This window comes from Bombus bifarius, unplaced genomic scaffold (assembly GCF_011952205.1).
Source record: "Bombus bifarius isolate JDL3187 unplaced genomic scaffold, Bbif_JDL3187 scf7180000008265, whole genome shotgun sequence".
Classification (NCBI taxonomy): Eukaryota; Metazoa; Arthropoda; class Insecta; order Hymenoptera; family Apidae; genus Bombus; species Bombus bifarius.
The window spans coordinates 719692-745813 of NW_022884550.1; the positions used below are offsets into that span (position 1 = coordinate 719692).

Consider the following 26122-nt stretch of genomic DNA (forward strand, 5'->3'; position numbering starts at 1 on the left):
TCTTTCCTTCTCATAATTTGAAAAATATATTATTACAATGAACCACTTACACAATTACACAAAATAAAAAATTTATAAATAAACAACATAAAAGATCTTTTTACGAATTACCTACAATAATTATAAAACTAGTGATATACTGTTTAAAAAGAATCATCAAAATATGTAATTTGTTACTGTAAATGGTTTTAACATTAATATTTTGATAAAATTGTTTTTGATTTAGTCAAGCAATTAATTATTTTTTAACATTCAAACTTGACTTTTTTGTGTCGTTAAAATATGCGAGATTTCAAATGAAAACAACAGTTATAACAATTGCAATAATTATAATAGAGTTCGTTAAATCGACGCAATGCCATAAATTTGCAATTTTATTTTGTAAATTTTGTAATGTTTTGGAAGCTGTTCCAATAGTCAACAGTAAAAGACACCAGTCGTCGCAAACTTTAATGTTCGTGTCAGGTGGTTATACGTTCAATTTCTTTAATTCTCTCACTGCAGAAATTAAAACTTTGGTCCCAACGTATAATTAGTTGCGAAATCATAATATAGTGCAACGATCATTTTCTTTCATTTTGAAGACAAAATTAATTAATATACTCAATCTTCGTTTAATTTATTATATAATATCATTTTTGAAATTTTTATTTTTGTGGAAGGTGACAATTATTATTCTTTGATTAATACTGAAATTATATGAATTATTACACCATATAAAAGAGTATAGTTCAATCAATTTTCTTTATCAAGCTATAATATTTAGAAATAGAACATTTACCCAACTCTATGTGTATAGAAAAAATATATTTTATATAAATACAATAGTTAGAATGAATTTAACATGTTACATAGAGATAAAATTTGAAAGACAATTTTTCTTTCCAAGAAATCAAGTTCTGAAAGAGCCTTTTAAATTGCAATAAACGTGAAGCCAAATATGTTATGACCTTTCTATCTCTTTTTTAAACATTCCCATGCCATAAGCTTTAATTCCACATACAGTGCAGTCTAAGAAAGAGACAATTGGTCTCAATCATTTGGCAGATAATGGCAGTATATTGAATTATATTCTCCAATAATTTGCTTTGCTCTTAAGCTAGACTGCAGATAAATACTGATTAATCTACAGCCAAGTTCTAAATAAATGGTCTTGCGACGACTCTAGAATTATTCTCTTAATGAATGCACGACGAACAATATTTAGTTATAATGCCTCCTATTGGGTGTTGAATCAGTGCGCTGCAGTCTCGCTGGAAGTAGAAATTAATTAAGTTCACTGTAATAACACGCAACTTCTAATAGATAATGTTGAATACCTCAAGTTGCAAGTGAGAAGGTGCAGTTACCTACGCTTCCCAAAATAAGGATCTCAATTACATTTAAAATCTTTAATATTATGTTACATACTGCATATTATAACGCTATTCATCGCATTACTGTTTAAATAGATAATATTAAAGATTTAAGTTGCTTTGAAATTTGGACGTATAATTTTTACTTATTTGAAATAGTTCTTCCATTACTTGATCTAACTAGAAAATAAAAAAAAAAGATATATATATATATATATATATATATATATATATATATATATATATATATTATAAATTAAATAACAATAAATAAGATTTAATTGTTATTCAAATCTATATACATACACATATAATACATACACAGTACATATATAATAATTACTTAGACATTTCATTTTAAGGCAATAAGAAAGACAGGGAAAAAATACGAAAACAATGTGAACGTTACTTTAATATCTTCATTTAAATGTCTTCAATTATATCTAAATAATATATCCATTTAAATTATAAATATTATACTAAATGAAATATTTAATGAAATATCATATTAACATATTAAATGAAATATTTAAATGATAATATTTCCCTGTAATATTTTTTGAAAACCAACAATAGAATTATTTATATGTAGCGCTAGTTTTCTAGGAAGAAATAAACCTTTCCATCTCTTTTATTGTAATCTAGTGTAACATCCAGATAATGGAAAGCGTAGCTCCAAATTTTTAAAGAATCATATAGTATCAGTATTAATGAAACACAGCTGTTTATTAACAATACTGAACTTGTATCAGTGTAGAAGACAAGTTCAATACAAAATCGTCTCCGAAATTATCTAAATATACACAACTGTGTAATCATATAATCATATTTACTGATTGTAATCATAATTTATTGTACCAACATTATGTAGACTTTGTATGAACAATATAGAACGTTTTTTCTTTTATATAAATAGAGATTTTCTTAGATCATCTTTCTGTGACAATAATTTATCTATTATCTTTAAATAAGATAATATTTTAATTAAATAAGAGGCATGATGGTGCAACTATCAAATTAAAAAGTAAAAGTAAAAAATAATGAATTAACATAAATCAAAGTGATTATTATATGTGTTACTTTTATTTTATTTGATGATTAGACCACAATGCCTTTTAAATATCTTTCTTTGCTTGAACATAACTTTTTTAGTTAAAAATTGTTGTTTTATACATCGTGTCTTTGTTGTGGTATTTTTAAAAAGTTGTATGTTTCGCTTATAGACTATTTTGGAAAATACCACATAAAATCTAAGAAGTTACAGTGTTAAATTATTTTTTACAGAAGTACAAAGAAACTTAAATTTAATAAAAGAAAACTAAAATTATTTGACGAAAGAAGCTTAATACTTTTAACAGTTACAATAATATCATGTGTATACATACAATGTCAAATAGAAACTGAGATAATATACACTATTATCCATGAATAAATTATTACAACAAACATGTGAATATATATGTACTCAACATAAAAATCTCTTAACATAAATATATAATTTTTGGTTTGTAGTTCTTGAATCTCAATGTGCAGTTTATAAACAAAGTACAAAAGATTCTTCTCGATTAACATAGAATAAAAATGGTCAGTCTTAAAGAAACAGTCATAAAAGACATGATACTGCACGGAAACACTTGTCTCATTTGATATTAAAATTGCAATTTTAAGAATGAATTAATACATTCAAAACCAAAAGTAAACGTTGTAATGCTGCTTTCGTTACCACTGTTATTGATTTTAATAATAATATCTGCAATCAGTAGTAATAGCGATAGCAACAATTGCAGTATTAAATAAGTTATAATAACGGGGAATAATAAAGTGTTGTTACGTATATATAAAATATAAAACATTACTGATAACAGCATTAATTAATTAGTTTGTATAGAAGCGATCTTTTATATATTATTTTGTGCAGCATGGTAAAAAGAACATATAAAGTGCTATTTGTGCAATACTCTGTTACTTAAAGAAGAACACAGAAACAATATTCATATACAAAAGAGTGAAAGGAAAAGATCATATTTTGAAGTCTGAGTGCAATTTCTAGGCATTAAAATTGGAGGTATCTGTCTGCTTACACAGTCTCGTACTCGCGACGAATTGAACGTGCCAGACAACATGCAAAGACGACTCCAATTAGCTGAAACAAACAGATTCTATTTTAGTATATGAATCGTATCTTTTTTCGTTAATGAATAATATATTACATTCATTTAACAAATAAATGTCATGCAATAGCAAACAAGAAATATGCGAACAATATGGCCTTATTAAATTATTAAATATAAAAAATCGCATAATAATAAAAGAGTAGAAGAGTATTAATTTTTGATTATGTATGTTACGACTGAATGATATATATCTTTGCAATGATTGATTTGTATATTTTTATAAAATTATTTCTTTGATATTCTTTTTTTAATTTAGGAACAATATTTAATTTTTTATGAATAATATAAAAATATCCTAAATTAGAAGAAGTAGATAATAAATATTACCTGAATAATAGCAATGCCAATGCCAACACCACCCAAGATCAAAGCATTATGCTCAGTAGCAGACTGAAGATTGCCCATACAACCTTTTAGATGTATATGAATCGAATTTGAGTCACATTTACTTCCTTCTGGTACTTCTTTACAACACGAATTTGGTATAGTATTTTCTGGGAATCCAACATGAGCCCAATCATTAGGGCCAACCATTCCGCAACATTCCAACTACAATTTGACAGTTTATAATAATAGTTAAAATATAGTAGAGATTTTGAATTAGCAACATTAACTTTCATTATGTACTAATTTATATTGAATAGCTCAGTATCAGTATAATCAATAATATATATCATATTTACATTCAATACTACTAATATAAAGTAATATAACATAAATACTTTGAAAAGTTTTAGTATAAAAATCTATTCTTTCTATATTTCAAATCTCTTTAGTAAAAATAAGCATCATTAAGCATACTTACATCATGTTGCATAATATCCCAAGATTTACGAATATCATTATTGGTTGAGTATTCTTCCATAGTGGTATTTAATCGATGTTCTACCATTGTACGCACTTCTCCGCTCATCATATATCCAGCAATTCCAGCACCGAGTTCGAGTGCAAAGATTAAAAGCAGTAACACAGAAAACTGTACGGAACAAATACAAGAAAACAAAGATTGTTATTTAAGATTAATTAATTAACAAAAAAAAAAGATACATTTTCTTAGAAAAATAAATCATATTTCAGGTTCAATCTTAATTGAATATCTATATTTGCTATAGTTAAATAATTATAGAAAAATTTACTCTAATACAAAAAAAATTATGATATACAAAATTATTATATAAATATTGGCTATTGCTATTATATAAAGATTATTATGTAAAATTATTGTATAAATAATGGCAGGCTATTACTGTTAATATCATGCAATGATTCTCTTTGACAGCTCCACAACAACCAAAGAATGACACAATAAACACAATAACACCAACTACAATCATCAATACTGGTCCTGTAAAGAACCAACTGTCCATAAAATTATTGTAGCCACTATAAACCACCAAGATCACAGTGCCAACTGCAATGAATACAATTCCTGTAATCTGCAATCAGAAAAATTTAACAGTTATTTTCAGCGATAATAACAGCAATAACATTAATAAAAATTATGATGTAATATAATATTATTTTTATGATGTATTATAACATAATATAATATTGATATAATTATGTAATAATACAATAAACATATTGAAACTTTTAAGAATATGCATTCCTTGATAAACTGGAAACCTTATACTCCGTAATGTTTATGTAATCAATATTAATTGATACTAATATTATTTATGAATGCATAACTTCATTTATTGTAATTTTAAAATTTAAAGTTAAAGTTTTAATTGTAATTTTAAAATAATTTATATTCATTTGTAACATGATAAAACAATAGATAGATCTAATAAGAACAAGAATTAAATGAAGATGTTTAAAATTTATTTATTTCATATTACACAATTCTTGTTAGAATTGAAATGTATGCAGAAATTATTCTTTTTACCAGGAACAGAATGTAACTTCTTGTTTAACAGACACATTATCATCTCGCTAGGTAGTCGCAGTGTTATCCCCACCAATTTCTCGAATTGTTTGCACGGAGCGAGCGTCAGCGTTACTTCCGATCCGTGATCGACAATATCTTATTTACCAATTAGTCATCAAAATATAAAAAATGAAATTTTTACAATTTTTAATTTACGACTATTGTTTGCAATAAAAAACGGAACTAAAAAAATAGGTTCGGGTTAGCTTTTTATATAAATTATTTTCGATAATTATTATGATTATACTAATTATTTTTAATCTAAATTTAATAAATATGATTTAATAAAATATCATCACATTTCAAAATAGTGCTTATAAGAATAGACAGCAATATATAAACGTTGGGTAGGTTTACAAAGGAATAATTCATGAGGTTATGTGCAGTTACGTATTATACATACGTGACTAACATAAGAAATCATAAATACCCACGCAAATATAAGAGTAACTCATACAGATATGAGTATACTATATAGAAAAGAAGAGGTTATTTAATAATTCTTTAAACGATTTGCATAATGATACAAACAAGAAAAAGGCAGATTTCAATTTTGCTTTTTAAGAAAGAATTGAATAAAAAATTTTGGTTTCTGATAAATATTTTAGTTTCAACTTGATCACTTTAGGACAGGTATTTAAATATGTAGGTATATACGAATTGGAAATAAAATATTTGGATTTCACTGTAGAATCGACAAAATATTAAATAATAGTCGGTTTAACTTCGGTTTAAGGGACATAAAATTATTGCTCTTTTCATTTGTCATTTAAAAAGTTTTCAGTACTTAGGATTCAAAAATGTAGGTCTTAATTTTACGAATTCAGCGGTTCGGGAGTACTGTGTATGTAATCAAATCAAATAATCTACAATTCGCGGCCCGATAGAATAAAAACCAATATCCAAATGATCGAATCTAATTTTCGCACAACGACGATTATGGGTACCATACGTTATAGCTACTTTATATTTAAACCATCTAAACATTTCTATTTTTAATAAAATTGGAATCGCCGTTTATTTTGCTTCATTTTAATTTGTGTATTTATCGAAATTTAAGAAAATCCTAAATGAATGTTAAATAAACATCGAAAGAATGAGATCAAACACAGTTGGAGCTTATGGAATAGGATATAAGTAACGAGCACAACATGGAGCAAATACTTACGGCGAATATCAGGTTGAAAAGAAACGTCAGGTATTTGATGCAAGCCATTCCACCGGACACCATTTTTACACTCACTATTCACTGACTTCGAGAAAGGTAAGATCAAGTATAAAAATGATAAATATCAATGTAACCAAACAGTATGAAAGCTGTGTGCGTCCTTTATAGAATTGCGTCAAAATTATGCACTCGGATTATTCACCTCAACAGCTCACCAAAGAATAGTCATATTTTCATCCATCCACCCTGCCTGACGTAGATGCGTGCGCACCTTCCCGGTAATTTATTAAAGAACCGACCATATTTCTCATAGAGCCTTAAGCTTTAAATTTTACTTCCTAAGTATTTCTAAAATGATTATATTATTGTCAAATATGTATATAGATTTAGTATACAAAATTATTTTCTAATTATCGTTTATAATTAGAATTATGAGTATTATAAATACATGTATTAATCATTATTAGCATTTAAAATACAGGTATATAAAAGTATCTTTATATATAGACAAGTAACACAGTAAATATTTACAAGTCACATATTGATTATATCAAAGTGTAACTTTAATCTATGATATATATAGAATTCAACATTCTATGAAACATACAAATACTTTACGTGTAAATATATGTTATACGAGTTATACATATCATACTTTTTAAAGAATAATGAAGAAATTTAAAAATCTTTTAAATGGAAATAAAAACAGAATCAGAATAAAATATACCAAAGAAATTTTACATGTCCTTAGCGACTTTTCTTTATAATGCTATATAAATATATTTATATATTATACAATTTCATTTCTTAAAATTGTACACAATTTTTCGTTAACTTAAAGTTTTGTAGAAATGCAAATTTTTCAAGTCATAAAGATTAATTTAATAAAAAGTTGCAAATTATTTTTATATGCGAATATAATGTAAGATAGATTTAATAAGAATAAAAATGTGTTAAACGTGTACATACCTAAAATTGTATTGTAATAGGTAAAAACCTCAATACAATAAAGAAGCATAATACAATATATTTAATAAAAATAACATGAAACATTAAACTTTCAGTAGGTATTAAAAATAATTATTAATAAATTTAAATATTCTTTCTTTCTTATTTTATTTTATATTTAAAACGTAAAAGTTATACATACGTATTTATCTATTTATATATCATTCGTTTTCTGATAAAAAGAGATTAATATTTTGAGAGTAAGTGTAATAAAATAATATAAAATTATTATACTTTATCCTTGAAAATATTTCATTCTACATGAGATGTACGATCATGAAGTTGGAAGTGCTAGTTATATATGATATATCATTCGCAATTGAGTCTATTCTTATAATCCCTTACTATCGATTCTTCGCATTATAATAGAAGCGATGCGTTTGTATGTTACTTGCCTCAGTTCGATATAATACTTGTTTTACAATTTATCGACTTGAAATTATTTTGATTATTGCTCCTGTAAGACTGCTGTATGCATTTATCATGTTAAAATTTGAATTTTTAGTATTTTATTATTATTCTACTACATACGGAGAAATATTTTTAAGTCTCATGAATATATTTCAGAAATCAATTCAAAAATCTCAGCAGTAAACAACATCCCTATATTTTTGTAACATATATTGTATATACATACATATTTGTAATTTTTATCAAATAATAATAATGATATCACCAATTACATACATGCTAAATTACATATAGTATGTTGAATAGATAAGTATAATCAAGAAAATTTTGTTTATTATAGTAAATGTAAACCAGATACATATTTTATATTTTCATGCATAATCTGTATTTCGTCATGTTTTTAGAACACTATGGTGCTCCAGTTGGTATGGAAAAATTGTACTATATGAATATTATATTATGTATACCTACTGTAATACCTTTTTTACTTGTTTTAATAGTTAGATATGATAAATCTCATCATTATTATGATGATAGTAATAAAGATATTGATTCAAAATCTGTGCAATTTCGATGTTCCAATAATTTTTGTCCGGTTAAGACTCTATGTATATATTATAGCTGTGCAATTTTTATGAATCTTAACCAAGATAATTCAGGATTCATGTTTAAATTAATTATTTCGTATATGTATATATATATAAAAATTTGCTTTTATTTGGCTTTATGCTCTCTGCTTTTTATGTGGATTTTTTGTAATATTATATTTGATTGGTTTTCAATCGAGACGAATGATGGAAGTTAGTATATGTACAAAAATGTATAAAATGTATAAAATGAATTTTGCGATTGGTAACCTTTGAAGTTTCGTAACCTTGGTTAAGAGTATTATGATTGCGCATGCGCTTGGACACGCAGCCACGCGATAACTGTCTAAACATAGTGAATCGTTGCGATGTTGTTAGCCGGTTTGTGCGCCTTTTTTTAACGTTAGTGGAGTGGAGAAAATATAACGTAGTTAGGTATATAGTTACATATTTCGAAATTAATAAAGACGGTCTCGTTTAATTGTAAGAAAATAATGGTTACTACTATGAAATTATCTCTTGGTTCAAGATGTGTCAAATATCTGATGTTCATCTTCAATCTCCTCTTCGTTGTGAGTAATTTTCATTGTTATAATAATTCTTAATTTTTAAGTACTTTAATAAGTTTACCGTCGTACGTCGTTTCTCGAAAATTGTTCAAGATATTGAATTATTTATTATATTGAGGAAACGATAAAAAGTTCTGTTTTAAACATCTTTTGATTATGGAACCATACTGAAAGCACAGCGTAGTTTAAAAAGTTATCATAATTAGATGGTTCCGCATGATCTTACTTCCTTTTGATTTCTTAAATCATAGAAATCCCGTCGAGGCGATATCCCGATGTAACGTTATGTTCTTTTTCATAATTTACTTTATTTAAGACCACAGAAGACTCGCGTTAATTTCATACTAACCTAAATATAACCTAAATATCGATATAAATATCGATATAGATTCTAAATTCTATGAAAGCTATTAGAATAATATAATATCATAATAGAATAATTTACATATTACAATAATTAACATTTAATACTTTTAACGTTTTTAATATTCAACATATTAAATATGTTAAGTATAATAAACTAATTACATATTGATAGAAAATTAGTTGATAGATCTGTCATAGTGATATGATCTTTTTTTTTTCGTATATGATGACATATTTACGTCTTGTTTTCCTGTTCTTAAGTTACGTATATATGTAGACTTCTACCAAGTAAACATGTATATAAATATGTCGCAGTAAAGTACTGCGTTTTGCACTCATACAATGAATCATGAATACCAGTTAAAAGATGAAAAGACGAAAAACACGTGAACTGCACATATATATATAATATATATATGTATATACAGCTAGTTTGTATACGTATAGATATCTTTTATCTGTATTTTTTAATAATTTTATTACATTATGATTTAATTACATGCGTTGTATGTTATATAATGTTATTTAGCAAAATCTGAATAGTAAATTTCTGTCTGTTCATATCATCGTCGCTAATGACAACATAGGTGCAGTTGAAACCTATATGAAAAAAGAAAGGATAGAAAAATATACATTAGTAGCATATAACAATCTACATATATATGTATACATATAATATAATATAATATAATGTAATGTAATGTAATGTAATGTAATGTAATGTAATGTAATGTAATGTAATGTAATGTAATGTAATGTAATGTAATATATATATATATATATATAAAGCTATAATACAAATATAACAAAAATCTTGTTTTCATTGTATGAAAATATTTATAATATTTGTTTGCAATAATTGTTATAAATGAAAACAAATTATGCCGATAGAGTTATTGACATTGATATCAACCATAATGAAATAAATTTATCCTTTTAATTATGAAATCTATGTACATTATGCGACGAGGCAGCATATTGTACTGACGTGCAATCTGTTTTAAAACTTTTAAATATACTAAAAAATCGTTTTATATAAATGAAAAAAAAGACGCTGCGGACAGGATTCGAACCTGCGCGGGTAGAACCCAATGGATTTCAAGTCCATCTCCTTAACCGCTCGGACACCGCAGCAATTGAAATTTCCGTTTATTTTATAAGAATATTAAAAACATAATTGAAGTAACGAATATTTGAATATTATACGATACAATAATACAAAATAAAATTTTTAACTTGAATATTTAATTAATTGACTAAATTAATTCAACGTTCATAATTTAAAAAAATAGTTTTTAATTACTTGAGAAATTATGTAGGATTGATATATACACGCAGTAATAATAGTTTTACATAGAATGTAATAAAAAACGTAATAGAATTAGTTGACAAATTTGTTAAAATAATTATTTGTATTATCCTTTTTGCAATGTTTATTTTAATGTTAATCGATACAGTAATTTTTATTAACAGTAATTTCCTTGTTTTACATATTTTTAAAATTCATTTCGGCCTAAAGACCCCACAATTTACATTTACATTTTTTACATAATTTATTTTTACATAATTTTTACATTTACATTTTTACATAATTGTATTTACAATATAATTTTCATTTCTTTACAAATCGTTAGTGAAAGTATTTCATTTTTATCAATGTGTGTCTAGAGGGATTTTATGAACGTCCAAAGCAACCGCATTTTTTTAAAATCATGGCTTCGTATTAGCCTCGTTCCCCTGTCAGTTAGTAATTGGATATAAAGATCTTCTAATCTTATTTTCTGTTGATTCAATTTGCAATGTAAACAAAGCTAAATAATTTATATATGAGAAAATATGTCTAAGAATAAATTTTTATTTAAAATAGGGATATAGGGAAAATTTAAAGCAACATCTTATAGCAACGTCAATAAGCTAACAGAGTATTTTATATAACAAATGAATTTGAGATAACCAAGACTACCGTTACAATAAATGCATGTTCTAACGTAAATAAATTGTTGTCTGATGAATAAAATATCTGAAGATCAAAACATACGTATGCGTATACTCATAAAAGTCTATTGTATAGGTATTTTATTATTCTGATATACATATATCTACGAGGATACGTATCCACTGTAACCATAGCCTAGCAACCTAGCCTAACCTCGGAACAGTCTGACCCTAATTTGAATGATACTTTGTAGAACTTGAAGAAGGCCGGCGGGTTCTTTTAAGAACTTACAAAATGCGAATTTAATCACACGACGCTAGAGTGGCGTCGGCAATCATTAAGCGCTTCATTCGCATCAGCGATAACAATACATTCAGTATATGTTAAGTCAGGTACTGGGCGAAATCGCTTACGCGTAATCCAACGAGAGCATTCATAGTAGTAGATAGTTCGAGTCAAATGAAAATCTGTGATCCGATTTGTGAATTCCTCGGTAAGATCTGAGATTTCGATTGATCGTGACCTGACGATACCTTTGACCGCTAGCGTGAATCAGGCTTTAATCGTTGAAAAGCGTCGCCGATCGTTATAACGTTAATGTTAAAATAACATTACAATTCATCTAAGCCTATATTATAATTTATTCGAAATGAGAAAAGTGATGATATGTGTAGAAAATATGTGTGTATTCTTATTTTCAGATCACGGGTATAATCTTATTATCCATTGGTATTGGGATTCATGGAGTTTATCACAGTTATCAACATTTCCTGGATAATAAATTTTTATCTGTTCCCTCTCTGCTGATTGCAATCGGTGCAATTATATTTTTCATAGCCTTTTTCGGATGTTGCGGCGCTGTACGCGAAAGTTATTGCATGATAGTTACGGTAATTTATATTTAAATAAACTTTTATACTTCTTTGTACTAGTTTTTCAAATTTCTATTAGAATCGAAGATTACTATAGGTAACGTAACTCTAAGTAATCTCTGAATGAATAGTTTCTTAATAAATAAATTTGGACTTTTATTTAGTTGATAATTTTACAGGAAATGGCACATCTCGTCGATTTCCATGACCTTGAAATATGTTGTGAAGGTCTACATTGTGAACAATTTTTTTTCCATACATGTAACCATCATTCGGCCTTTGTTTCCAAGATACTCGCAAAAATCTTGAATTAAATTTCATCGCCATTACACTCCATTCTGGCATATTCTGGCTCATTGATGTTAATCACCTTTAAGATAAATAAAAAAAAGATACGTGTATGCGTTATAGGTTGGCCGAGCGGTGGTAGCGACATATTTCAAGGTCATTGAAATCGGTGTAGTGTGCCCCTTTCTCTATAATTACCCTTGTTTTACGACCATATTATCGATGTTCCTTCTCTTACATCTTTTGTCACGAGACATCTAGCATCAGCTTAACGAAAATGTTATACTGGTAAATGAAACTAAAGTTTAATAATAGAATGTAATTCCTTGATTTCAGTTCACGTCGTTGTTGGTGGTCGTTTTTATTTTGGAATTCTCAGGTGGTATATCTGGATACGTTCTAAGAGCCAGGGCGTCCTCGATTATTCAGAATAAGATGCGAGATTCAATGCAAATGTATAAAAACAGTTCAGAAGTGTTAACTGTTTGGGATAATCTTCAGCGCGACGTAAAGTTTTTTTATTCTTTTAAACCTTTTGATTCTTTTTCTCTCAGTATATGTATAATATTTATATTAGTTATTTGTACGGAAATTCTAATTCTTGAAAAAAGCGAGCTTAATACTTAGGAATCTTTAAATTAGCAATTTAGCTTAATGGAAGCTTAATTAAGGTACTTGTAACACGACAATATATCTTGAAAGTAAAATACGCTAATAGTCAAAAGTCATATTTGCTAAAGAGGCTGTATTTCTACTTTCTACGCGCGCCCACTGCCGTACAATTTAGAGATGGACAATTTAGGAATAGCAACCTCATATTATATACATATTATAATTGTATAATGTATACGTCGTACGTAAACGGAGTCGCAGCTGAATCTTTTCTTTAAAAAGGATCCTTCTAGCCGTTTTAAACAATATATTAGCCTTTTAACAACTTTGTAAGAACTGGTTCTTTTGCAATTAATCAAAAAATCATTCTACAACGTCCTGCTATAGGGATTATGTGTTAAAACTTTCAACTTTGGAGATGAACAACTCCATTTTGGCAAGGCTGGACTGTTCAAAAATTAAATCATGTAAATATACAGATAATGCATTAAACAAAGTATCATCAAAATTTCGAGAAGATTGTAAGAAAATCGATCTATGCTACAAATACCTTAAATAACAAATATACATATCAGGTTCCTCGCTTCAATTTAGGCAATCATACAAACGAATATTATTGTAGTTCGATTGTTGCGGTACAATAAACGCATCTGATTGGGTAACTATTGGACACATGGACGCGAACGACATTCCTGCCTCGTGTTGTATTGATGGAACAGGCGTAGAACCGAAAAATTGCAGTCTTACATCAGCAGTGGTACACCAGGGTTGCTATAATAAGTTCCTTTCTTTCGTTAAATCTCATGCTATGCAACTTGGTGGAGTTGGACTCGGCATTGCTTTCGTTCAGGTAATCATTACATCGCTGTTTGGCACTGATAGTGGCATACATTTGAACATTGAAAATTTTCGAGAAGGCGCTTTTTAAAATTCACATTTTTCAAAATACTAAATATAGGCCTTATTAATATAACTAGCCTGTGACGCAAAACTGATAGAATTATAAATGCAATGCCGTTTTACATGATAAAAACAATTCTACCATTATAGCGAATTTGAAATTTTTTGAGTTGCGCCACTATCAATATCAAGCAGCGGTATGTGTAAATGAAAAGTAAAAAGTAAAGTAAAATGCGAGAAAGCAGAAACAATTGAGAAATTTAAACGAAGATTATAGATTGATATAATTTTGCTTCTATGCATGATAGATATTTGTCAATTTCAAACATGAAGATAGTCCATCATGTCAGTTTGTTATTTGTTTCAGGCGATGGGAATCTGCTTCTCAGTTTTCTTAGCTCGATCGATTAGAAACAGTTACGAGTCGGTCTAATATCTTTTCAGCGATTTGAGGACGTATCACGTACATCATGATAAAATGAAGATTAGAAATTAATTCTAAATGAAAGCTATAATCATAGTCCCATTTAAGAAGCGTTAAATGAAAAAGGTATTTTACGTTTCTAGGATTTACTATTATATTATGATCAAAGAAGCTATTGAATATGGTATGAAGATTGAAATATCTACATATTTCCTTTGTTTTCAATAATTAATGTTTAATGAAAAAGCTAGTCACGACAAATTATGTTCCTCTCGAAACCATCTAACTTTTATTTGAAACATTTTTCATTAAAATCATTGCTTGTACATTGTACATTGTAATCGAAGTGGATCCAGTGACGTGCATTTTGGCATTCTAAATCTTGGTTTACAAATATTATATATAAATTAATATTCTACTTACAATCCAAGTTGACATCATTTCGAGCCTAAACACAGCTCTCATGCACTTTGTCTTCCCGAAAGTGCCACAAATTACACGTTTCAGCACTGGGCACGTGAAAACTTTAGCTTTCCGCTGATTTTACGCGACATACCCTATCCACATACAGGATGTTTTCCTAAAAAAAGAAAAAAAAAAAAGGAAATAATAATAATAATAATGGCCTCGATACATTCGAAAAAATGGCCACAGAAATAGTTCTGTCGTACATCGTGTCCTTCCTTTCTTTCGGAACTACTCAGATTATGCTTTATACATTTTTCAATATCATTCAAAACGAAGGAGACATTTAGATATCCAGGTTTTAGTATCCCATCCTGTCTACCGATGCATATATCTTCAGTAAATATAATACAAAAGTTTTGCGATCTCTATCGGAAGAAGTAAAATGTTGTGCATTCAGTTTGTACATGAAATAAAAGAGTAGAAAATCATTTTTCGTTATTTTATTAAAAAAAGACAAAACAAAAACTTCGTTGTACGTATAATGTACGTATTTCCTTGTATGCGTGATGAATATATGTGCACGAAGGGAAAAAACTACATTTTTAATTTAAACATTATTTGTTCGATGTTGTAAAGTAATTTAAATGAAATTTTATCATCTAACACAATGTGCCACTGGGCTGTCTTTTACCATTTTTCCCATCAATTTTCTTCTTTTTTTTCCATCACATATTTGACATAGTTCTTCTTTGTTTCTATGTGTATTATGGTTTAGTTTTGGACAACCTACTCTATTACTTGTATAAGATAATTGCTATTTTACTGGTCGTTTCCGCTTGAATCATGTAAGTTTATTAAAAAACGAATTTGATATAAAAGAAGACGATTAGAACGCTTGAAGCAGCTTAAAGGGAATTTGAGCGAAGAAACGGTTCTTGGTTTGAAATAAAATCAAGCACGGTTCGTAATACTTTTCAGTGTATGAATAATGAACGTGTGCTGAATTACATACCCACACGATAGGACGCATGAGTCATGATCTATGTTTTCACGCATGGGCGTAGCGGCTGGTCGATGTGCCAATGCCGACCATTTGCAGGTTCTTTATGTTACAGCTTGATGCCTAGCATTTTTCTAAATGTCACACGATGTAAATTTGATAATTACGTGACCTACGTGATATATATATATATATATATATATATATATATATATATATATATATATATATATATAGCTATATTTAAGCATACAATAAAAGTTGAAAATCTCTGAATATTAGTATTGTTACAAGGGAGATATAAAAAACACAGTTTGAAACATAAATGTCGAATCGATAATGTCACTAGTAAAGCGGCAATTGACTGATAAATCTTGTTACACAATGAAATATTATGAACAATTTATAACTTTAAGCTTTAATTATGCAATATACTATATATCGAATACTATGAATAATATTATATACAATACATCATGCAAAGGGGTGTGGGAGTGAATGGTACGTAAAAGAATGGATGTAAACGATTGAGAGTATGTAAAACCTACAAGTAGTTGTGACAAATGGATAAACTGTAACTATAAGGTAAATTAATGAAAAGAAAAAGAAAATAAAAGTTGAAAATGGTCCCATTGAAATTGAATTATTGAAATTGAATTGAGACTTATTATTATCATAGATCAGCGCTTTTGAAACTTTCTCCATTCGCATCCTCATTTTACCCGGAAAATTTTACGCGAATCCCGTTATATACGTAAAAAGAAGCATAACATAAATATATCAACGTTCTTCGGAATTCAATCGTCAATGACAAAGACGTCGTTTTGCAACAAACATGTAGTACATATAAAGTGTTATAAGCGTGTTCATGTTTATGTAAAAAGGAAATTTTAGAAATTGCTGAAAATTCTATCCTAATTCCAAGCAAAAATCCATTTAAACGATTTTTTTTAAAAAGCTGGTGTTTTATACTTATGTTGATTAATAACTTGATGAATTTTTGAACCTTTGACCCCTTAATGACAGATGATTGATATTTTTCATTTCACTGGTCTTGCGGCAGTTGCAACAATTTCCACGAACTCATATTTCTGTTACGCGATCTTATATGAAATCGGGAACCATAGTTTAGGAAGAATACAGGGAATAGAAAATCACATCGACAGGGGTAAAAAAATGTACAGAGTTCTATTTAAAAACTCTGCCATCTCTTAGAAAAACCATGCAATCTCTTAGAAAAAATGAACTTGAGAAAAAATTCTTTCTCCCATTACATGTACCCCTTGAAATAGTTCAACTTTGTTCTGACAAGTCTTTTTGTATAATCGTAAATAATTAGCTGATTAATTAGCTGAGACACCTTATTCTATTAACAATAGTAATGATATAATCCTAATGCTAATCCACGTATAATCTAATCCACGTATAACAATGTACTTAACGTGTTTTCTTTAGTCGAAATTGTTATTATATTAATACTTAAATTCCTCTGGCTTTATGCAAATGTTTTCAAGGTTTACGTTGCTTTCAATTTGCAATAACTAAAACATCGAAAATTCTATTGCTACAGTGACGATAACGATGACATAATATTACAATAGGAAATTCTAAATTGTGTGTTACCGTATTGAATCAAATTCTTTAGTCGAAGCTCGCAGCAGAATTAATCTTTCTTTTCACGATTTAATGATTTTGTTTAGTCAACTATTATATTTATTATAACGTGTGTTTCCGCGAATACCTACAAAAACAGACAAGGACGAATAGGTGTTGAGTAAAGAGAAGGAAAGGAGAGAGATAAAGAGAGAAAGAAAATAAACGGATAGATGCTTATAAAAACAAGTAAGCAGCGCTACGTGTGTCGTCGGTACGTATGCCGCTTTATCAGTAGATAATACGATACATCGAATCAAGTTTAGGTGTTTCTACGTTCAGTTCCGTAGTGCACCTGCGTGAAAGAGGATTCTCGGACACCAAAATGGCTGCCACACACCTCGACGTTGGCCTACGTTGCATCAAGTACCTGCTTTGCGCGGTTAACTCCCTCTTTGTGGTCTGTAGCCACATTCTTTTATTTTATTTTCGCCTATTCTTCGAAGATCATACGTCGCGTTTATTAGATACGTACAAAACCGATTTCTACCTCGACCATTAACCAAATAAATATTCGTTCGATCACATCGATATTGATATTTCTTTTCATCCATTTAATCGTGAATTCACACTTTTCACAAAGTGTGTTCACTTTTCTCATTTTCTTTCCGATTCTAAATGCATCCTCGTGCGTTATTTATAATTTTCCACCGATATTGCGTTCTTAATCTTTAATTAATTAATCAAGTAACAAGTTACGAATTAATCAAAGTGATTAATAATTAATGCAACGTAACCTTCCCGTCGGTATATATATTATGTATACATATTGAAACATTTATGGATAAATACGAAACAAATAAATAGGAAAATAGTAACAAATGCTAGGTAGACATAATGCAATTTATTTATTTTCACATATTTCTATTTGTTTCACTATTTTCCTTCAAACAGATATTCACACAAGCATAAAGTGAAAAATCTTTATGTAGTATATCGAGTATAATACATATATAATTTCCGATAAGGTACGATCAATTATATATCAATTATAAAATTGTTACAAAAAAACGAACAAAATACCAAAATAATTCAAGATATTTGAAAATAATCGGCTAACCTAGTATGTAAGGTAACAATTGACCTATAATAGTCATTTAATAAATGTGATCTACGTTAGTATAACGTGCGAGAAGGTGCCACCTATTTTAGTAATCCTTCAGGAATAGACTGATTGTGTAATTAATTAATTATTTTACATTAGATCCGTGGATTTTACTTTTTTTAGCCGTCTGTATCTTAGTGAGTTGTTGATCAAACTGCTGGCTAATGTATTTATGCGTGCAACGGAAACTTGAGTAGTTGCATCCTGAAATGTAGGCGATTAAATGGGCAAGTAATAAGTAAGTACACGTTAATCGAATCGCGAGGAAAAAATGAGAACGATAAACGGGGTCGAGGTTGACTACGACGATAACCATGGCGACGTCGATTTTCCCTATACTCGGCCCTGAGATTCAACAAGTTAAGTCGGCCCTCGATATAGACGCGGATCATAGATCTACTCTGTTGTTCGGACGTACAAGATCGATATCGGCTAGGTGAGGTCGTCCCTGATGAATTATTACCGTGCAGTAGGTCTGCAACGTCGCGAACCATCAATGTCTGTCCCTTGTCGTCCCCTCTTCCTTTCTTTCGTCATTTTCTTACTCGCTTACATTCGACAAACTCCATACAACGGCCAACCGGTAAATTAAAAAAGGAAAAGAAAAGAAGGAGAAAGAACAGCAATACATAACCTAAAAACAGCGATACACAATACATTGCTTACTTTTCTTGCTTGCTTTCTATATGAATAAAAATCATCAAGATACTAGAATATGAATTTTACTAGCTACGGAAATTCGCTCCTTTATAAAACGGAAATAATGTGGTTTCATTGTTCAACGATAAAAAAATTGTATGAAATAGATCTGTTGTTTCGTGATAGAATGAAAATTCTCATTCTCCGCGATTGGCATCAGAATTGGTAATCGTTATCTTGCAAACGTAAATGACTTGTCTTATCAGCTCAGATATTCTTGTAGTCTCATTGGTGACGATAAGCGAATTCCACTGTTTTCTTTCTTGTAAAATGTTGCATTCAGCGGAAAAATACGTATACGCTTTTTAACTGATATTATACGATAAGGGGTTCGACAGCCCCTATTTGATGGACATACATATATTTGTACGGCCTACATACTGCGCAAATATCGTTTAATTACAACCACATTAGTATCATTAATACGTTTCGTAACTTTTAAAAGCTGATATTATTAATTCATTGAGTTTTTAAAAAATAAATATCTTTGACTACTTTTTTCTTTATGTAACGGAAATTTTATTCAATCCAAAATAATATTAACCTAGAAGTGGTAATTTTAACATTTTGCTCCATTATACTGTAAAATCTAGATTATTAGATCATTTTTCGCTATATCTTAAAATGTTCCGTCTATTTTAGGAATAACGATGAAATACGTGCTCTTGTTTTTGAAAATGAAATTGTAATAAAGAACTCAGATGCACATATAAATTGCAAAAGTTCTAATTAATTTGTTTAACTGAAATTAATATTTTTGTAATATCTTTGCTACGCGTGCCAACTGCTAATTTTAATATAGCGCAAATTAAACATTTTGTTCAATATTTTGTAATATCTAGAAGAGATCACGTGAAAAGTGATGCATATTATTTTCCCAGATTTGTTAGAAAATAAAATTTTTCTGCATATTGTACTACAATATCGTTTGTGCTAACGTACAAAATTTTTATTTTACCGATGTATAATTTATTATTATTTCCCTTTGCATTTTTATGCATATACTATTAATAGTGCATAAGGGAAATGAATTTTTTAAATCACTTTGGAAGTTGCAGGTTCAAATATTTTTATCATCCAAATCATTAAAGTTATTGCAAGAATGATTGTTGCTCTATGATTAACTATAAGTATCGTAGTATATCGCTAAAGAAAAAGAAAATAAAATTTGTTTTAACACTTGTTTGTATTGTTAGATTTTACGTGTACAATAATTTTAATATCTTACATTTCTTAAAATTCAATACGAACAATGAATGTTTGTAAGAATATAAACTTTTCATGTTAGCGAAAAATGTACTTTATATAAAGCACAGATGTGATTATAATAAAATTAGATAGAGCTGTACTATAGTAAAGGAGTTACATCATACCTTAATTGTCGGTTCCAATGAAAGCCCTTTCGACGATGACTCGACTCTATTCGATTCCACTTTGTACGAGTGTGCCTACTTAAATCATATTAATTAAAAATAAAAAATTTGGAACATAAAGAATTGATATTATCATCGGCGACATTATAATAATATCAACAATGCCAAAAACTTTGTCATTGACGTTAAAAATTAACAAATATATATGAAATATTAAATCCAATCATGTATTTATCTATATCTATATAAAATACCAATGTGTGCACATTTTTAAGTATTAGTTAGGAATTTTACGTTCAATTTCATTGATATGAAAATGCATTATATATATGTATATAAGTAACAATTTGATAGAGTACTCAACTACTATGAATGCTTTAATAATTCTTAGTAAAATAGTTATTGCAATTAATTATCTATATATGAAATAGAAATTCGTAATTTAAAATAAAAATATAAAAATAATTTAATTTTCTCCAGTAATATTTTTCACTTATATTATTATAATATTATGTTATAGACCCAGATCTTAATTTACAAATCCTACATTTTTTTATAAAATTATAATAGAAATTATTTATTTATAGTTAACGGGGATAATGATAATATCCATTGGAACAACAATTTATGCTGTATATGAAGATTTCTCCCATTTTTTGGATCCTAGCTATTTTTCTCCAGCAACCCTCTTAATCATTGTTGGGATATTTGTTTTTATAATAGCTTTCCTGGGTTGTTGCGGTGCTCTTAGAGAGAGCACCTGTATGGTTCTTGTGGTGAGCATCCTAATATTTCTTTTTCTCTATTATGTGAAGGTATCGTATATTAAAATTTGAAAAATTTTATGTTATCCCTCTCTTTCTGTTTTATATATTTCGACTTTGCTGGAACAATTTTATCCGTTATTAAATTTATTTATCTAATACTAATTTGTTTATTTCTCATTTAATATGTAACAAATAATAAAAATATATTACTATAATTGCGTAGTTCGCAGCATCGCTTTCATTAGTTCTTGTCTTGGAACTGATCGCTGGGATTGCAGCTTATGCTCTTCAAGATGGAATAAAAAATCTTCTTGCTGACAAAATTAATGCGACCATGCATCAATATGAAAAAAATGACGAAGCTAGGAGTGCCATTGATTTTCTACAATCAAGAGTAATATTTCAATTTCTCAATATTTCAATTGTCGTCTGTCAAAATTACGGATTTGTTAAACATTTAACAAATGTTGTTTACATAATAGAATATATTATTCAACAGCTCTATTGTTGTGGATACAATGGATACGAGGATTGGGAAGCACAAGAAATGACTATTCCTTCATCTTGTCCTTCGAGAGATAATGAAAATATTTATGTAACTGGATGTATCAAACATCTTTCAATTATCATTCACAGGAGTGCCCTTTATATTGGTACTGGAGCTGTAGCCATTGCTCTTATTCAGGTTAGTATTTATTATATTTATTCCTAATTCGACATATAATTTAAGATATACTTTATTACAGTTTGATATTGTAACAAATCTAAAATAAATTTAAATTAGTTGACATATCAATAAAAATGTAATTTTTCGGTTTTAATCGAGCATTTCATACATTCTAATTTATTTTTAGTTAACTGGAATAATGTTTGCCTGTATGCTAGGCCGAGCAATTAGAAGACAAAAAACAGAAAGGGAGAGACGTCGATGGGAATTAAGAGAGAGTTTAGTTAATGGTTACCAACCATTGGGAAAATCAGATCCCTTTACCACTTTTCCTGTTGTTTACATGTCCTCTGAACCTTTGAAGAATTCATAGAATTCTCTACTTTTGTTATGCATTCTTAATATGAAATAATTTTATTTATATTAAAATAGTATCTTTCAATTTTTTGAAGTTCTAAAAGTCAATATCTTTATTTTGTAAAGAAAATTGTTTGTTATATTCCCTTCTTCATTTCTTGTTAATTAAGATCGATTTTTATATATTGCTCTAAATTTAATATTTTTTTTCGTCAGTTTCTTTTAGAAATTAAATACCTAATAGTGGATATCTAATTTCATTTATTATCACGTTTCTATAAAACTGTAGCTGTAGATATATATGTATATATATGTGCTTATATTTACTTTATATATATATATATATAGAATATATATATATATATATATAGAATATATATATATATATATATATAGAAGGATTTAATATATTTTCATAATACATAACGAAACGTACAAACATTTCGTACAAATTTTATATTACATACTTTATTGGAATAAATTATTTTCAAACCTTAGTCACACTTCATTGAAAGACCGAAGCTCTCTTTAAGAGTTCTTTGACTATTTCATTATTTGTTGAGGTGCATAAATATGGAGGAGTTAATTCGCGATAAGCCAAACAAATTCGCTTAGAAGTTATATCTTCTCTTAAAACACAATGTTCCCATTTATACCTATAAAAAATATAGAAGAGAATCTAGTAATTATGTAAATAATGCAATGAAATTTACATTCATTATATTCTATTTTATCTATGTTATAAAATACTTTCTCAAGTTGTACCTGACAATTAAAATAATTGTATAATTAAATTTGCCAAACAATTACAGAAATATAATACGATATAGATGTTTAAGTACTAATTTGCCATGTCTGTAAGAAAATTTTCTTGCCTTGCACTATCATATAGAATCATAAGCGATCCCTCTGGCATTGGCAGCCTTACAACGATATCTTTATTACTTTCATTTTTATCATTTGTATCAAATTCGAAGCCTTCGAGTATAGTGGAATACTCTGCAACGCTTCCTAAATTATATTTTGTATCTGGACCATGGTAAGGACTCATTGTTAAAACTGAGTTACCCATGACATTCACAGTAACTATTCTTTCACCCCAAATCCAGCAGTCATCGATATGTGGATCTATCGAAGCTCCTCGTAGCGGATCATACTCTAAAGTACATTGTTCTACCGTTTGGAAATTATTAAGCATGGGTACTTGGCAAAATTTTTGTTGCACAAATTGAGTAGACTTTGGAAAACCATCAAAGGAACCCAACTGAAGCTTTCTTTTCTTGAAGTTGCATTTTGGACCAAAATTCTGGAATTTTTAAATTATGTCTTAAATCTTCCTATCTTATCTATTAATAAACTTTATCGATATTTCAAAATTTTATAATAATAGATGTAGTTATATATTATACTGTTTGAAATACCTGTTTTCTTCTTCCACTCTGAGAAACTTCCCAGGGTATTTTTTCAAGCGCGTTCTTCAATGAATTAATTTCCCAAGGATTTAGAAAATCTAGCTTCATATAAAAGTGAATATAAAACAATAGGTTAAAATTAATTACTTACGAATATTATCTCAAATATAAATAATAATAATAAAATTATTATTCTAATAATACTTTTTATCAAGTTCTCTTCACTAAAAAATCTTTTACTTCTTCTTTTATAATTGATGGTTGATAATCTCTTGTTACATTCTTAAATGTAAATTAGTTTGAAAGGGAAAATTAACGAATAATATTACCATGAATTAGAAATTAAATAATGGAAGGATGTATCGGATACAGGTAAGTAAATACCTTTATATATACACCAGGAAATTCTATGGCAGTTCCTTGATGATACGGATGATTTTTGTAAAGATCAGCATCCCAACCAGGCCACGATTTGTCACAGTTTGGACAATATACATAACTAGAACATTTCTAAAATATTATAATCCATAATAGTTAATAAGACATAGAAACAAATTTTAAATGTTATGTGTATAAATTTAATAAAAAAGTAAATTATCTAGTTCAATAACAATGTTACCTTTTATATTTTGTACATAAAACAGTAACTTTGTATCATATATGCTATTGCCTACATTAAAAATTGCATACTTGCGTTAGAAAATCATTTGTTTCATTGACGGATAAATTAAATAATAAATAAATAATTTAAATCTTTTATAAAAAATATTAAAAATAGCAATGCTACCAAATAAATTAATTGTCCAAGTATATAACATAATAGAAAACTTATTTGTAAAAAAGACAAACTTTTGGGACATAACCTCAAAATGAGTCTTAAGATTGGGTTTCACAATCTTATGTTCAGTTTCGCAGAGAAGACAAGATCTTATTCCCTTGCAACCACAAGATCGCACTGTTTCCATCCTTTAATAAGTAACAAAGAACTTAAAAGTCGCTAAATACTTATTTCGAACTATATTCATATGTACATATGTATACATATTTTAGACACATAGTACGTGAAAGTCAGGAAACTAAAGGACAATGTCGATGCGATAGCGTAAGAAGGGCAATACGTTGATTGGGTCTTCTATACGTGTTAACTTTATTCGAAATTACTAGAATAGTTTACTATCGACTATAAATCTCCTCGTTTATAATAATACTTTCATAATAAACTTTTCAACTGATAATCTTTTTACAATCTTCTTTTGACAGAACATTAGCACCTTGCCAGGTGTATACCAACAGGTGTACAAAGACTTCCGTGCGAGGTCATTTGTGTTTCAACCACCGTACAATGAACATCGAAAAATTGAACTTTTTCGAATTAAATTATCAATTTATAACATTTGCGTTATTAATTTGTAAGATTCAAGCTATTAATTTACAACATTTAAACTATTTTTTCCTAACAATTTACTATTAATTTATTAACTAATTCAATGAATTAATTTATTAACATTTAAACTATTAATTTGTAACATATAAACTATTGTAGTATCGTGGACAGATTGTCTAAGAAATATCGGGTGAACTATAAACAATTTTGCCGACAGGCCGAAAGGGTCGGGAAACTTCAATGGGTCAAGCGGCCCATCAATGTGTCGTCGGTCCTTCAATCTAGTGATTACGCGGAAAAAGGCGACGTGATCATGATCGCGGACGGTTACCGAACACGTACGTGGTGGGGGTATGAGAAGAACAAAGGGATGCTTAAGGAAGAAAGGCAAATTAATCGGCAGTCGTTAATTGAGAGTCGAATTGTGAGGAAGTAGTTAGTTGCGAATCGAGAGTCGAGCTGAGAGAGTTGAGTCGAGACAGAGTTGCCGAGTTGTTATGAGTTGTAAACTATTAGTTGTGAGTTATTAATTATCAATCTAATTGTCTCAGTTATATCGTATTACTACATTAAGTTCACGTTAAATAACCATCGTTTCCTGTTTAATCCACTGTAAGTAGATCCATCTATCAATAAATTTATCATATAGGATAGAAATCTTTGGAAATTCTAATTTCTAATATTTCTGAATAAA

General features: G+C 28.4%; 4 protein-coding genes and 1 non-coding gene across 7 annotated transcripts; 2 read left to right on the forward strand and 3 right to left on the reverse strand.

Annotated features, from left to right (window-relative positions):
• Nucleotides 1–270: 270 nt before the first annotated feature.
• Nucleotides 271–6893, reverse strand: LOC117212033 (CD63 antigen-like). Its single transcript, XM_033456481.1, has 6 exons — nt 6631–6893; nt 4777–4965; nt 4335–4505; nt 3857–4078; nt 3437–3498; nt 271–1253 (listed from the first exon to the last, which is right to left on the reverse strand). The coding sequence occupies exons 1-6, from the start codon at nt 6691–6693 to the stop codon at nt 1235–1237; spliced, it is 726 nt and encodes a 241-aa protein (XP_033312372.1). The 5' UTR covers nt 6694–6893; the 3' UTR covers nt 271–1234.
• Nucleotides 6894–8926: 2033 nt separating this feature from the next.
• Nucleotides 8927–15499, forward strand: LOC117211928 (CD63 antigen-like). Its single transcript, XM_033456271.1, has 5 exons — nt 8927–9208; nt 12209–12397; nt 13004–13174; nt 13902–14129; nt 14547–15499. The coding sequence occupies exons 1-5, from the start codon at nt 9131–9133 to the stop codon at nt 14610–14612; spliced, it is 732 nt and encodes a 243-aa protein (XP_033312162.1). The 5' UTR covers nt 8927–9130; the 3' UTR covers nt 14613–15499.
• Nucleotides 10624–10705, reverse strand: Trnas-uga. Its single transcript has one exon. It is a non-coding gene; the product is annotated as a tRNA-Ser (tRNA).
• A 2232-nt stretch (nt 15500–17731) lies between the features above and the next one.
• LOC117211927 (CD63 antigen-like) lies at nt 17732–22736 on the forward strand. Of its 3 annotated transcripts, XM_033456268.1 has the most exons (6): nt 17732–17878; nt 17947–18064; nt 21429–21617; nt 21832–22002; nt 22108–22293; nt 22463–22736. In XM_033456268.1, exons 1-6 carry the CDS (start codon nt 17838–17840, stop codon nt 22646–22648), a joined length of 891 nt encoding a protein of 296 aa, XP_033312159.1. In that variant the 5' UTR covers nt 17732–17837; the 3' UTR covers nt 22649–22736. The 3 variants fall into 3 exon arrangements, with proteins under 3 accessions (XP_033312159.1, XP_033312160.1, XP_033312161.1); XM_033456269.1 differs by having other exon boundaries at nt 17876–18064; XM_033456270.1 differs by lacking the exons at nt 17732–17878; nt 17947–18064 and adding an exon at nt 21208–21341 and having other exon boundaries at nt 21402–21617.
• A 336-nt stretch (nt 22737–23072) lies between these two features.
• On the reverse strand, nt 23073–25299 carry LOC117211926 (alpha-ketoglutarate-dependent dioxygenase alkB homolog 4). The gene is made up of 5 exons (XM_033456267.1): nt 24908–25299; nt 24429–24554; nt 24054–24146; nt 23508–23938; nt 23073–23288 (listed from the first exon to the last, which is right to left on the reverse strand). The coding sequence occupies exons 1-5, from the start codon at nt 25007–25009 to the stop codon at nt 23138–23140; spliced, it is 903 nt and encodes a 300-aa protein (XP_033312158.1). The 5' UTR covers nt 25010–25299; the 3' UTR covers nt 23073–23137.
• Between the last annotated feature and the right edge of the window lie 823 nt (nt 25300–26122).